At 47.7% G+C, this 15,759-nt stretch overlaps 1 protein-coding gene across 2 annotated transcripts in view; it reads left to right on the plus strand.

Moving 5' to 3' along the window:
• The first annotated feature begins 4,233 nt into the window (after window positions 1-4,233).
• KDM5B (lysine demethylase 5B) overlaps window positions 4,234-15,759 on the plus strand; it is a 58,286-nt gene continuing 46,760 nt past the window's right edge. For both annotated transcript variants that reach the window (XR_012677371.1, XM_075174356.1), the window contains exon 1: window positions 4,234-4,466. Coding sequence is in view for 1 of the 2 variants with exons in the window: in XM_075174356.1 (XP_075030457.1) it covers window positions 4,329-4,466 (138 nt within the window). In the remaining variant the exon portion in view is untranslated. The remainder of the gene's footprint in view (window positions 4,467-15,759) is intronic.

Raw genomic sequence — 15,759 nt, forward strand, 5'->3', positions numbered from 1 at the left:
GTGACTGCCTGTTCTTAGCACTGGAATCAACAGCTCTAGTGTGTGCCTGAAAAAAAATGGGTTGTGATTCAAAGTTACCAAGTATCAATCTGAATTAATGCTGACTTAACTGGAATTAGTTTGAAGTGGTACCCAGCCTTTGTCTGAAAAGGAAAGGTGGTCTAGGGTAGCATGGGCATGTACATAAAAGGGGGGAGGATTAATCTTTTTTGTTTTTCAGTGGCTGTTATCTAAACCCAAGCAAGTCAATATAGGCTTTATGAACAAGGTGCTCCAGACAGATGATGGCTAGTGCAGAAGAGTGAGGGGGAGGCTTGCACTAGTAGGAAAGTTCCCAGTGTGGTTCCCATCTAACAAAACACAAAATAGGATTAGTTAAATATCCCTACAGGTTGATGGGAATTCCTGCAAACAAATGGTATGTGAAGAAAGCTGTGTTGAAGCAGTGTGTAAAGGGACACTCAAATGTGAAGGATCCTCTATACAGAGCTCGCAGTTAGGCACAAGTGAGTGAGGATGGAAGAATCGCCAAGGAAAAATCCCTGACCCAGTGAAGAGTACTCAGCTTCCCTCCAGTCAGAAGCCTTGACAGTCCTCACCTTGGGCCAGCCTGATCCCTTATTTCCTGATGTCTCCTCTAGGTCACTGCCAGGACACCAGCTGCTGTGTCTCTTGGGTATAATACTGAACTGCAGCAAATGGGGAAATTCTGCTCACTGGGAACAAATATAACAGGCTTGAAGAAAGCCTATCAAATAAAAGGTTGTAATTAATGACAGTCAACTGAACCATGAAGAAGGAATGTCTGCATTCTCATTCCAACTGAGTGAAATCTGCTTTCCTTTCTGCAGTTTGTGCTTCTGTAATACTTGGGGAATTCATCACAGAGTCCAGAGCCATTGATTTCTAAGCCAGGCAGTACTGTGCCACGTTAATCCCCTGAATACAGATGTCACAGCAGAAGGAGGATACAAGAGAAGGCAGCGTGCAAAAATATAGATTTGTGTTGATGAAGCGTTTACATTAGCAGGTAGGAAGGTGGAAGGACAAGTGGGATGCCTGATGGGGTATACAGACCCTCCAGGGCTTACTACTTACCTTAAATCTCCATCTTATCCAGACCTGAGCCACCTTGCCCTCCCTTCAAGGTGCCTGCTTTTTATCCTTGGGTCATCTCTTGATCTCCCTGCTCTGTTCACCTTTAGATCTTTGTAGCAGGTGCTTTTCTCCTCTGTCATAACTTCCAAGGTAAAGCACCTGTGTCTTGAGTGTGTTTTCATCAGAGTCCCATAGGAGGCCTTTGCATGATCAGCAGAAATGGTCCTGCTAAACATGGTCCTTCCAGCTCTGATGGAACAAGTCCTCAGGGAGTCATTACCAAAAAGACTTTATTTGCTGTACACCAGGAACCACTGGTGTTTAAGCATCCTTGAAACTCTTGGGGAAAGTCTCAGACCCAAAGTCACAAAAGTAGTGTTGCTTGAAGTGTTCCCCTCTGTGGCAGGGACCCTTGAGTTTTGGATGTGATGCGGAGCAGCTGTTCTAAGGTGATTAAGCAGCTTAGTTTTCTCACCATACTGTGGTATTAGATAGGTGATTTGTACTGGAGGTTCCCTTGGTGTAAAATTAAAGTATAAAACAGATATGGTGTATTTTACATACATGATTTAAGATTTCTGTCTAACCTTGATGCTGCTTTGGTACAAGGAAGTGGGTTCATTGACTTCTGTCAGCTGTAGATAAAATTCAGCAAAGGAAATGGCAGGAGCCTCTTCCCAGAGGCTGTGGAAATCCGAGCTGCTCCTGATGGCTGTGGTCTCTCCAGGGCTCTGCGAACCTGAGCCTGGCTGTCGCCCTAAAGCCTGATCAGGGTCTGACTCCTGGGACCAGCGTGTCTCTGCGAGGGCGAGACTTTCAGATCATGGCTGATCCAGAGCCCGGCTCGGACCTGGCGCCTTCCCTGGCCAAGCACGGCTTCCGAGCCCTCGGAGTGTCGGACGGGGGCCCGTGCGGCCACGCTTAGAGCAGGTGACTCGTGCTCTGTGCCCTCCGCAGCACAACGCGGCCGTGCCGGGGCTGGCAGGTGGCTGTCAGTCCTTGCTGTTTCAGTCCTGCTCAGCTCTGCATCGCACACGGGTTTGCAGCCGGGAGGGCTCCAGTAATGGTGGCTCGGAGTGGAGGAACCCTCCCTTTGCCTTTCTCTACACAAATGCACTTTACAAAAGCTGTTTCCACTTTTTTCCCTCCATTTTTAAGTGAGGGGAAGAATAAGGCTCATCTTAAAATGGTAGTGAATGCTCTTTATGTGATTTTTTAATTTATCCTAATAGTGAGCAGAAGTTAGGATAGTTGACAAACATCCTCCTGTCTCTAAACGCTTCATGTGGAGAGCGTTCATTGGTGGCGGGGGAACAACGGGACGGTACAGAATCGATACGATGGAAGTCTACGCTGTGTGTGCGAACAGTACCAGTTTTCAGTGGATTCAACTACCCAAGGGCCTCGCACTCCTGAGTCACCAGCTGCTTCCACACTTGGAAGTCTGGTGCATATTTGACATTTTCAACCACTTCAGTAATAAAGTAGTGAACACCTCTCTGAGTTTTACTGAATATTTTAGGTCAGTAGGTGAAGTTTTATTAAAAATTACACCATGACCTTAAAAGCTGTGATTTTTCTTTTTTTTTTTAAATGGTAGGTTGTAACAGCACAAAGGTTTACTTCCATCTAGAACAATTACTAAGAACAACGAATGCAGCTTTATGCGTTAAGCTCCTGGCGTGCCCGTGGAAGTCGCCGCCCGCCCTGCGGGGCGGTGCCGGGGAGCGCCCGCGGGCCGAGCACAGCGCGCCCGGCCGGGGGCCGCCCCCGCCAGGGCCCCGCGCGACCCCGACGCCCGCGCGGAGTAAATGGCGGCCGGCCCGCGGGGCGGGGCTGAGCGCGGACGCGAGTGGGCGGGGGGGCGGGGCCGCCCGGCCACGCACGTGCGCTACGTGCGGCGCCTGCTGCTGCGCCGGGGCCGCCCCTCCCCCCGGCGCCGCGGGGGGATGGGGGCGCCGCACCGTGCCCTCTCGGGGGGCGAGCCCCCCCGACCCGGTTAACGGGGGAGGGGAACCTCACGGTGCGCGCCGCGGGGGGAGGGGAGCCCCGTTAGCCGCCGGTGCGGGGGGAGGGGCACTCACCGCGCTCCCTCAGGAGCGGGGGGCAGCCCCCTTGTCCCCGTTAACGGCGGGGGGGGCCTCCCCGCGCTCCGCCAGGGCCGGCGGAGGGTCCCCCCGGTGCCCCCCGGGCGGCGGCAGGACAATGGGGCCGGGCCCCCCCGGCGGGACGCGGAACAAAGGGGCCGGGCCCGGGCCGCCAGGGGCGCGCGGTGGTCGCGCGGGGCCGGGCCCAGACAATGCGTCCGCGCGGAGCCACGCGGCCCCGCCCCGCCCGTGACGGGGCCGCGGCGCAGCCAATGGCGGCGAGCGGAGAGGCTCTTTAAAAAAAGAAGCGCCGGCCGGCGGTGGCTGTCAGCTGTGGCGGATCCCTCCGCGCATGTAAACAGAGCTGCGAGGGGCCGCCGGCCCATGTGCCGCTCGCCGACGCAGACGGGGCTGAACGGCCCCGGGTTGCGCGGAGGCCGGCCCGGCCCCGCCGGTGCATAAGGAGCGGCCCCCGGGTCGGGGGCGGCCGTGCTGGGGAGCGCCGCTGCCCGGGGTGGCGGGCACGGAGCCCGAGAGCGCAGCGCGGGGCTGAGGGGCCTCCCCGAACCAGCGGTGCTGGGGGGAGCGGCCACGAGAGGGGCCGGGCGGCCTGGGGCGCGGGGCCGCGCACAGACGCGGCCGTGTGTGGGGCCGAGAGCGGGGGCAGCGGGGGCCGAGGTCGGCCGGGCGGTGGTGGGGGGGGCGGACCCCCAGGGAGCGTTAGTGAGTCCCCGTCGGCCCCTCGGCGCCGAGCCCGGGCAACGGCCCGGGAGCGGCGCGGGGGCCGGGGCGCCGACCGGACCGGGCCCCGGCCCCGGTGAGGGGAACCGCGACCGGCTCTTCCCCCAGCGGCCACCGGGCGGGCGGGAGAGCGCTGCCCGCGGGCCGCCCCGGTGGCACCGGGCCCTCCCCGGGGTCCGGCCCCGACGCCCCCTCACAAAGGCGCGTGACGGGGCGGGGCGGCCGCCGCCCCCTCCCCCCGCCCAGGCCGGGGCGGACTCTTTTTCTCTCGCGCTCTAGCTCCTTGCCCCCCCCCCACCCCCCTCCCGGCGGAGGCGCACGTCCCGTTCCAGCGGCGCTCGGCGGCCCAGCGGCTGTTGGAGGATTGTTCGGAGCGGCGGCGAGCGGCCCCTGGCCCGGGCCATGGCCGAGTTCCTGCCCCCGCCCGAGTGCCCCGTCTTCGAGCCCAGCTGGGAGGAGTTCGCCGACCCCTTCGCCTTCATCCACAAGATCCGGCCCATCGCCGAGCAGACCGGCATCTGCAAGGTGCGGCCGCCGCCGGTGAGTGCCCGCATGGCGCCGCCGGGGAACGGCCTTTGTGTGGCGGCCCGGCCCGCACCGGCGACCACCCGCCCCTTCCCCGCCTCACGGCGGCGGCCGCTCCGCTCCCCTCGGGCGCGCAGGTGACCCGCGGGCAGGCGGGGCCGCCCCCTCCGCCGCTGTGAAGTTTCAGCGCCCCCGGGCCGGGGGCGCGGGGCTGGAGGGCGCCCGCCCGTCCTCTCCCGCAAAGTCGCTCCCAAGTGCCGGAGCTGCCCGGCAGGAAAGTAGCCGGAGCGGCCGCCGGGTGCCAGCGGGGGAGCGGCTAACCCGGCCGCGCCGCGCTCCCCGCCTCGCCGGGCTCGGCCTCCCCGCCCGCCCCCGCTGCTCGGCCCCCAAAGTTCCAAGTGGGCCGGAGCCCTGCGGCCGGGGCGGCTGTTGGGGGCGAGCGGTCCCGGTGCCGAGCCCCGGAGGAGGCAGCTGCCTGGGTGTTGCCCTCCATGTTGGCATTGTGGTGGTGTAGGGCTGTGGGGACCTCTCCTCGCCCGCTCCTGGCTCCGCGGCGGCCTTCCTCCGGCCCTGCCCCTGGTCCGGCTCGGTTTTAATACAGGTAACTGCTTCCTCAAGTTGAGCACCACCAAACTCCGCAGCTGTGAGTTTGGCTGGTGTCTTTGCGAGCTGAATCCTAGACAGACATGGCCACCATTTTAGAATGCAATACACAGTGGGAAGAGTAATAAGTCTTCATCATCATCATCATCTGGACCGATGGTGGTGTAAGCTCAAAATTGGGGTGTGAATTCTGATTTCCTTTTATTGGTCGACTCAATTTGGTGAGAAATACTGTGAAGATCTTAGAACCATAGTTTGTGTAGTCATAATTGTTAGTTCGTTTAAAGGGATAAACAACCGCACTGGTGAGGAGAGGGGCTTCTTGGAGTAAAAATCTATTTAACAAGCGTGTGTGAATCATCTTTATTTTGAGTGAATTGCTCTTTCTCTGAGTGGAGGGTGGTGCAAGTCTGGGGTGGTGCAGCTGGCTTGAGGTAGTTAACATGACGGCAACAACTAGAATGCTAAACAGCAACCGAGAGCCTTAAATCTCATCCAGCAAGAGGTGAAGCTGACAAAATGTTTCTGCAGACTTAAGTTTTGTGAGTGAGACTTTGAGTTCGGAGAAATAATGTTCAGAAACACATGCTCCTCAGTTTCATGTTTTGATCATTCCTGGGACTCCTGTTGGTAACCATCCTTTTCCTTCTGAATTAAAATAGAAGTAACTCGCTACATTACTGTCTGAGGTGATAGAAATGTTTGTAGCAGATTGAATAATGTGAATCTTATCGGAGAGGAAGATGTTTCTGTTCTCTGGAGGAAGGGTCCCGATTTGCAGTGGTATGAACGCGCACAAGAACACTCTTGAATTTATATCTTGGTAGAATATGCCAGTGGCCCTTTCCATGCAGTGTAGCCAAATGCCGACATAGTTAAGAGGATAAGATGGTTTTCATTATATAGTCAACATTGAACTTGTGTAATATTTTTGAGTAGAATAATCTTCTTGAGTTGTATATTGTCAACAGTGCTTCAGCAACTGTGAGCAGAACAGAATTTTTAGGAAGGTTTTTTCTTTTGTGCTTTGTTTTTAAAAAATCTCATCTATGTTTCTTGGCTGCTTGTGTAAAAAGCCAAAATCCTATAATAAAGGCTTCTTGTAAGCTATATGATCTGTTAGAGACTCATAAATGAATAGCTCTCCTAAGGAATGATTTACTTACTACAACTGCATTTTCAGCATACTCTCATCCTCACTTACTAAAGAGCTGATATCTGTCTGTGTTTATGATCATATGTTTCACTGAACATATTTAGAAGTAGGATGAAAATAGTTGGAGCTGCTGAGGGCTGAACACCTAATGGTTGCATGGGGCCTGGCTTTCATGAACGCTTAGCTACCAAGGCTCTTATCTACCCTAGATAATTACTTGGATGACTTGTGCAAGCGCAGTTGTTCGTTCACCAGTCTAGAGCATAGAGGGAGCCCTTCCAAAGCTACCAGAAAAAGCCTTGAAGTTGACGTGATTCCTGGCCTTCCTCCTGAAAACAGGAGAAGCAATGAATATTCAGTTATTGTTCTTTTCTGTGTAATTGAGTGGCTTATAATACTGTCAGCTACAAACTATACGAACCTTTTCACAAAATTATATACGTTCCAACCGAATGCATTGTTTAGCAGTGGTTGAGGTTTGAAATCTTCATGCATCCAGGTGAAGCTTTTGCCAGCGTTCTTAGTCTGGTTATGTGCCGGTAAGTAGGTAGGCAGCACCATGAACTGTCAGGATCTGTGCCGAAAAAGGAATTAAAAATTTGATTGCTTGCATTATTTTAGCTTAAACTCTGCTGGATAGTTATCAGCTGATGAATTTGTGGTTTTGTGTCTGAACTGCAATATGGAATAATGTTGTGTGAGACTGGTGGTGCCCAACTGTAGCTTCACAGTATGATTCTTGAAGAAGTCCTTACTCCAAAGCTAGCTTTGATGTTTCAGCACCAGACCATGAAGAGGAGAGCTCCCTGTTCTCTGAAGGACCAGGGTCATTTTTTTCTCTGCTAGCATTAGCTGGGCACCAGGTAAGCTTGGAGAAAACTACATCTGTGATGGCTTCTCTTGTGTGGCAGGTTTGGGGGACAGTGAACTGTTTTGTGGAGCGGGTATCAAGGCATCTGACGTACTGTAGACATCTGGGTGGAAGACAGTGGGTTCTGGGTGGTCGTTGCATGTTCACACGATGAAGGAATGTCCAGGAACACAACAGGAGGTATAATTTCTGCATAGCAGTTTCCAGTTGAGTGCTCAAAAGAAGCTTTCTTCTATTCATTCCAGTTCAGTTTGTTCCAGTCATCACTGATGACTTAGTGTTGCTCTTATTTGGATGATTCTGGGATACTGCAATGACTGTCTTGTAGAGGGTGCAACAATAACCATATTCACTGACGCTGTTTTGTATGGCACGGGAAAGCAAAGTGAAGGCTTTTTGTCAGCAGTCTTGAGCATAAGTAGACAGTCCCCTTGGCAGCAAAGTGTCCAGATGAGATATGGGGCTTTACCAGTGGTGGTCGCTTCTAGTCGTTAACATGCTACGTAAATTAGAGATGCTTTGACTCTTTGCTGCTGAACTGAAGTTGGGGAGCTAGATGCAGAAGAGTGGATGGTGTACAACTTGTTTGTAGTCCATTGTGTGCTGTGTTGTAGTTAGAATTTTCTTCTATGAACTGAGAACATCCTTTATTATGATTTCTTTATTTAAATCGTAATCTGGAGCAGTGGTTTATTCTGAAACTTGGCATATCGAGTGGTGGCCTTACATTCTGGAAGATTTTATGATAGCTCTGCAAATTATTGGGGGCATTTAGAGAATGAAATGAAGTGTTGCTTGAGAATGGTATTATTGTTATTTGAAGTAGGTAGTTAATAGTAATTAATGAAAGCAAACAGTCTAACGAATTTGAAGTCTAGCTTCAAGAATAAAAGATGGAGTGTAGAGCGTATGATACCGTTCCTGTTCTAAGTTGTTCTTGAGAATGGACTCTTCCTTCTGCTTCATTGTGTAGTTGCTTTACTGCCGTGAAGAAATAGCTAATAACAGTTACTTAAGCCTGCCTTACCATATTAATCAGTTTTAAAATATGCAATATTGTACAATATACTAGAAACATTGTAATTTTCCCATGGCCAAACATGAAAATTGAGAAAATTCAGGCTAAATTTCATTGCTTTAGATAATGTGAATATGGAGAAGTACAATTAAGGCCTCCAAGTAACCTTAAGTCTGCCCTGATAAAACTAAGCATTTTAAGATTAGAAAGGCTGTACTAATATAGCTGAAGTCTTGAAGGAATTGACACTGGAGTTCTCTAAATTATTGACTTGCGTTTTTCAGTAAGTCCTGGAATACTGGGAAACTTTCAAGAGGACAGGAGGAATTAACTTCATTAGGGGTTTAAATTCTGTTGTTGACCACATTTCGCACCAGGGTAGAAGACTGGCCAATACAGTCCTGAATAGGAACTCGAAAGGTGATAGTATGAAATGCGATTGTATGAAAACTGGCGTTGCCAAATTAGTTTTATTGTTTTCTGTGAGACTATATATTTGGTTAAGTCAGCTGTGTTGTCATGGTCCGAGATCTATAAATTAATTGAGTGTGTTTCAGTATTCTAATTCTAATAATTGTTATTGTGCAAAATTGATATCGTGCTGAAGGAATCACAAATGATTTCAACTATTAATGAGAATTTGTAATGAAGGATATGTTTCTAATGGTCTTTCAGAACCTCAAGCCAAGGGTATCTAATTTTCATTAAAAGTCTAGAAGAACAAACAAAATTATTCCATATAGATCGCAGATTTACGGCTGTTAGCTCATCGTTATGGAGGGATCCTGATTGCCTAATAAACAATGGATGTTATGAAACAGTAATCACTTAAGCAGGACTCGATGTGAGGTTTTACACTTAGGAACAAAGGAGTGTAGGTCAGTCTTAAAGGAGGGAGGATTATAGAAAAACAACTGTGGATCCTTGTGGAAACCAGTGTAATGGTAGAATGGATGCTTTGGCTAAACTGATAAACGCAGCTCTTGAAGTTCCCAGTGAAAAATAGGATGATTTTACCTCTGTGGTAGCATGAGAGTAAAAAATACTGCATTCAGAATACTGCACTCGTTTGAGAATTTTAAAAAGATTTGACAACTAGAGAGGGTACGGAGAAGTGTCAAGAAAGTTCTGCACATGAAAGAATGAATTTTGAAAAATTTAACCTTAACAAAGCTTCAGTGGTGAAACCTGAAGGCACAGGGCTTCTGAGAACTGAAGCTGCTCCAGGGACCTATTTTCAGGAGCAACGTTGATTTAACAGTGTCTGTTCAGGCTGCTCATTCAGCTGCTTGCTTGATTTATTTTAATTTTTATGGAGAAAAGGAAAACACAAAGCAAACCAAAAACCTTCATTAAACTATGGACTAAAACCAATTCACTTTCGGAGCAACTTTGTTGAGGGTTCTGGTGATCTCCCGGTGCTGGAGTTGTAAAACATACCACTGTTAAAACAGGAATTAATGCAGAGAATTGTTATACTTTGTCCTAAACAGGAAGCTGATGGTGATGATCCCTCTGATTTGATAATATACTGACGCTCAGTCGGTTGATTTTATCAAAAAGAAAACAGAGAGATAACTCACTCACGATACGTAAGTGAGCTTCATAGGGAGAAAATCATAGGTGCTGGGTCGTTTGTCAGTCGCGATGAGAAGCGCGTGAGCCGCTGGTTCCCGTTCGACATGAGCCAGGTTCGCTGGAACTGGGTAACAGGGCTTGCGCTTTTAACTGTGAAGGTGTCAGCTGCTAGGGGAGGACGGAGGGTGGTGGTGGATTTGCCCCTTTCTGGCACTTTTGGGATCACGAGTGGGCATTTTTTGGGGGAGAGATGTTTTAGTGCTGAGGTTCCTGTTCACATGCTGTCTAATTCTCGTGAAGAGAAATAGATCAGTCACCGAAGCTCGTTAGGAAATGTTTACTTTAAATGAAGAATTTGCTGTGTTCAATACAGGGGTCGTACGGTGAAATTAGGTAAATTTGGAGTAGGTTATTTACTGGTCTCCCCTGATCTTTAATTATCAGAAAAATATGAAAAAGGAGCATTATTTTACTAACGGCAGCTGCCATGTGCAGCACTGCTGCGGTCACCAGCGGTACGGTTTCTGCGTTTCAGAAACACTGAAACGCTGGAGTGTGCTTAAAGGATGATGAGAACATCCTCTCCTTGACTCAGCCTCTTCCAGTGAGGGGTTTTAAACACTCACCCTGTTCAGCTCACTCAAAATTTAGGATGAAACAATTTAGCCTGGAACCCTCTGTATGGGGCAATAGTAGCGGCAGATTTGGGGAGGTTTTGCAGTTTTTTGTTTGTTTGTTTAACTTGAGATAAACAGTGTCAATTAGCTAAAAGCTGAAATTAGAGTTTCAAACTAAACGCAACTCTCTTCCCCAGCATTGAAACTAAAGCTGCCAGTGAATGGAACTAATTTATGCCTGCGTATCCATTAGGATGTGCTTTCTCTCAAGCCCAAATTACTGGCTTATATCTGGGAACTGCTGGGGGGGAGCGCTGTGCGCGTGTTCAGGAGAGTCTGGCCCCAGTACTGCTGGATGCTCTGCTCCAAGGTCTGGGTCAGCGCCTCCGCAGTGCATCGGAGATCTTGGACCCGCTGCCGGTGCGCTGGCCCCAAGGCCCCGTGCGTCTCCAGCTGTTTGTGCAGCGCTGCTGGTTCTCTGCTTACCCTTGCCTGCTGCTGCCAGAGCCGCTGTATCTGTTCCTTGCATGTAGTCGCCTCCTTGGAGAGAAGTCTGTGTCTCCTGTACGTAAACCCTGCTACCTGTTTTGTTTTGGTGTTCAAACCCTAGGTATAGTTTCCATCCTCTACCTTTGGGTCCCAAAGAGCAGCCGGCCTTGGCGCTTGAGAATCATCGCCAGTTTACCTGGTATTGTATTTCTCTCCAAGCTTGGAGCTGGCACAGAAACACTGGCATCTAGAGAGGCGATTCCTATTGCAAGCTTGTCTTTGGCTGCGGTTCTCAGATGGGAAGGATTTGTGGTTGTGTTTGTTCTCCCTTGCTAGTCTGCAGTACATAACAGAGCCCAATTTTATCTCAAATGAGAAATACTCCACCAAGCTTGCTTACGTTATTGAAGAGTTCTGCGTGTAAGGTATGTTACTGCACCCAGGGTCCCTTCTTAGCACGGAGGAATTCAGTGTTTTTGTTGGAAAAATCACCTACACTCAAAATGACCAAGCAAAGAGCGTGTCACGACAAACTAGGTTAGCTGATGATTGGAGTTACCAACTAATGTTAGCCTTTTAACAGGGTCAGAGAGGGATTAGTTCCCATTCAAAAGGAAGCTTTGTGGATGACCCACTGACACTGCTGGGGTGATAAATGGTGGTGCACATCAGTTTTGCATAGATTCTGCCATCTGAGTTTCTTTTGAGTGTGTTTTTAACGTAGTCATAAAACCATGAGACTAAAAGGGACCTCCCGAGTCACCGAGCCTGCTCCCTCCCTCGCAGAGGCAGCAATCACGTAACACCTTTGCAAAGGCAAGATCATAGATCTGGGAACAAAGAATGTAGGTCACGCTCGCAGGGTGGGCATCCTGGGAAGCGGTGAATTGCTATAGTTAACTGAATGAGTATGTGTTTCTCTGGCAAGAATTGCGAAGATATTCTTTTGGATCTTACTATGAGACGCTGTCTAGCAAAATAATGGAAGTGACGTCTTTTTTTTGTGTCTGACATTGGAGAGATTGCAAATAAAATGCTACTTGCAGTTTTCAAAAGATGTGGAAAAAATAGGAGAGGTTGCAGAAAAAAGCCTGAGGAAGATCTTTATTTGCAGTGCTGGAAAGCTGGTCCTGTAAAGAGAAGAAAAGATATTTGTTTATTGAAAAATGTCTTGAAACACGTCTTGAAACATTGCTTCCAGGAAGTGTTCATGAATAGCTTCTTGGACAGTAAGGGAACAAGATATTTGGTTAAAAATGAGATGGGGGTAAGAGAAAAAGAAGAGTTGAAGCTGACTAACTTGTAGAACAGCTTACGAGCGACAGTGGTAATTTCTTGTTCGCTTGAATTCAAGGGGGTGGTTAAATTTTAATTAGAGAGTGAGTTTGGTTGAGGTGCAGGGTTTACCAGCTGAAGTTATATGAAGCCTGCCATCCCTGTAAGAACGAATCTGGAAGGAGGAATAAAGAAGTAGTATAGAAATAGTTCTCCCGACCATTTGTAGTTTGCATTACTACTTGAAATATTAATGTGATTCTTAGAATATGCCTTCTGCACAGCTAGGTTTGCCTATAAAGTTTATAGGAACGTTTGAAATTTTGATGTCAGTCTCATTTTTTGCATGGATTTGTATTCAGATTTATTCTCCTAGGTCTGGTTAACAAATGCATGCTAATGTAGGCAAATGATTTTGCATGTCTCTTGCAGGCTTCTAACAATCGTGTGGACAATAGAAAGCAACAAAGTTATTTCAGATGAAGAGTCTAGGCGGTGTAAAAACTCGTGATTTTTTAGGAAATTCAGGTTTTCTTGCTTTTTGTGTATCTTTAATCTTAGCGTTTAGCTTGGTTGTTGAAAGAAATTTAAATTGATCTTTTGAAACTTTTTTTTTTAAAAAAAAGGTGGGAGGGGAATCCAGACCGGTTGCTTTTGAGGACCGTGCAAGTGCACGCTGGATGGAAATGGCTAGTCTCACGGATTTCCCAGACACAAACTTCAGGGAAGTGGGCCTGTGGAGTTGGTTTGTGTGCTCTTCTCTTCCACAGCAAAGCTCATCATGCAGATCAGCGGATTTGCAGAATTAGCCTTGCCACGAAAAAGCTCCCTCTTGTGGTGCCGCTGCATTTCCAAGGTGCATGAAGGCATTTCTTTCAAAACACGTCTCTTCATACTCCTTTTAATGAACATTGCATTTATCTTAGTTGTGCTTCAAAATGCATGCAAGCTTTTTGTTGAGTAAATAATATAGTTATTAAAGAAGGCTTGAAAGCATCTTGTTTAGGAATTGAGGAACTTGCCATACCCTGGAATATATGACGATAAATATTATTCTCATTGGTTATATCACCTTTGAGTAAGTCAGATGCTCCAAAATGCTCAAAAATGAACTGTCTGTGACTTTAAAATGAATCAACAATAGTCAGGGTGGCTTGTTTACTGCACCTGCTGTGATTTCTCCAAATGGTGAACGGTCTGTGTCTGTAACTGTGAGTAATGTCATATGAACCAGTTTGTGATAAATGGGATGTGCAGTAGGGTGTTTCTAAAGTCAGAAGTCTTTTCATAATGATCTGATATGACCTATTATATAATATATAGCTTGCATTTCCCTCAGCTCTACCTGCTTAAAAATGTCAAAAGCCAGAGTAAATCCAGTGTTACCTCTTATTAAGCCAACTTACCATATCTCAACAGAAGCTCTTGCAATGACTTTCTCCTCGCTAAAAGTTAAACGCTTTTAATGTTGTTAAATTTTTGTTTCGAGTTGATGGACCCATCTGCCTGATAGACTGAAAAGCTGTCTACTGAAAGTCCTGTACTGAATTGAATAGCTCGAGTTTCCAAAGCTGCTCTTTGCAAAACAGCTGACGTACCATCGAAGTGTTCTGGTGTGCGTATTGTTCATTCAGTATCATTAAACTTAAACTGCAAGGTGTAGAAAATACCTGTTGTGGAAGCTTGTGTTGTCTGGAGTCATGTTACTTTTTCCGATGAACTAGATAACTAGTGCTTTGCCAGAGCAGGCGTCTTTGGCCAAAAAGGAAAGAACTTCCCAAAATGAACGCCAATCAGTAATAAATAGGAGATGTATGGAGCTAATCAGCTAATTCCGGAGTAGTATGTTTTGGTACACCATGTTGTGAATGAGGTATTTCTGTAAGATAACACACATAAATGCCTTCATTTGCTTTCCGAAGCAGAGGGGACAAGCTTGCTTCTGTCCTGTCTGAAGACAGGCTGCTTTCTAGCAGTGGGTGCCAAGTCTGTATCTGTCCTGGGGACCCTTGTATCTTTTTTTCTTTAGGCTTGAGCATGAGCTGGAACCTGTAGGAACAGGTAGGAATCTCGTTCCTCCTGTTGTGCCCCAGTGGCACGCAGGCTTTCCTTGGGCTTCTCCCCAGAGCAGCAGACTCTGTGCCAGGGGACGTGTGGCCCAACCAGAAGAGGCTCCTGCGCTCTCCTCTCCCTTCTGTGCCTTTACTGACGGTCTGCCAGCACTTCACCTGCAAGCCGTAGCCCTGAAGCACGGTGTCAGGCTCAGTAACAGTGTTCGAGGTAGTGTCGTTGCCTCTGTGAGCTGAATTCTTGCTCCTCTTCTGTTTATTCCTGTTTCTTGTCCTCTGCAGATCCTTATTACAGGTTCCATTTTTAGGGTAATGCATGGCCCACCTGGAGACAGCCTTGGCTTACTACTTAGCTAAGCAGTCAGTCGGCACATGCCTCTCTGTTTTCATTTACTCTCTTAGCCTAAGCAAAGCGCTTCGGATCTTACCGCTCTCCCTTCGGCAATTTAATTTGGTCCCCAGAATGTCCCGTGGGTGTTCTGTGTGTCATTCCAACTGTGTGTCCTCTCCTGGTTTGGTTGCCCGTCTTCTGTCTTCACGTACAGAGCAAACTCCAGGCTTGCGCCTAATGGCGTAACCAGTTGGTTCAGCTTGAAAGTCAAGTTTGCTATGTTGAAGTACGACACTTCAGATTTTGCCCTAAATGTTCCCAGTCATGTTTCTCATCTTACACTTTGGGGGCCATCAGATATCAGCACATTACAAAAGAATGTAAAACGTTTTCTTCATCAGACTTGCAATTTTCATTGCATTTGGTGTTCTTGCAAAAAAAAATGTAGGGTTAATTTTATCTAGTTGTTTAAGAACATCGTGCCATTGGACACCAGTCTTGGGGTTAAAAGAACAAAAATGATTGAGAAGCATGTCCCACTGGTTGAAGATTGACCATCCTCTTGATCATTTGTCACCCTGCCCCCCCTGTTGTCATCTACTTCCCAGTTCAAATTTTAATTTTAAACTGGCCTTGCCAAGTTTTGATGTGCTGAAAATGCCTTGTAGGATCAGAAAACTTCTCTCTTATTACTAATTTAGAGGTCTGGATTAGTCAATGTATGTTTGATAAAATGCGTAGATTGGCGTCCCTCTTTGCTCCTCAGGTTTTCCATGCTCCCGGTGGCTCTCGCATCCCTTCTCTCTGGTTGTGAAAATACCTGGTTCTGCCATGGGCTTGCTCTAGTGACAGGATGGGGTTGTCATAGAATTGAACTTGGATCTTTGTATGTAAGATAATTGCTTTGCAAATCCTTTATGGTTGTTTTTGACACTAGTTAGTTTAGCATGTCTTCTAAAATAACAAATATTCTGCTTGTGACGCTGATCTTGTTTAAGTTGCATTAGTCTGCAGGTGTTGAGGAAACGTCGTTCTTTTTCCTGGTAGAAAGCTCTTGTCTTACTCCACTATCAGTAGCGCTCATGCATGTTATCTTCATTCTGTAATTAGTGATAATAAGATAGCTTTATATATAATAAATTACTGTCAAGTTTAAATCAAATCTAATTTGGTTTCGTGAAGCTGTGTATTGCCAAACCAACTGCATGTGATAGATGTCAGAGATCTAAAAGATAAAATTGCTTTATAGTTCTATTTATAAATAACACTACCAGTTGCAGGTATTTTGTCAAAGTAATAAT

This window comes from Calonectris borealis, chromosome 26, assembly GCF_964195595.1.
Source record: "Calonectris borealis chromosome 26, bCalBor7.hap1.2, whole genome shotgun sequence".
Classification (NCBI taxonomy): Eukaryota; Metazoa; Chordata; class Aves; order Procellariiformes; family Procellariidae; genus Calonectris; species Calonectris borealis.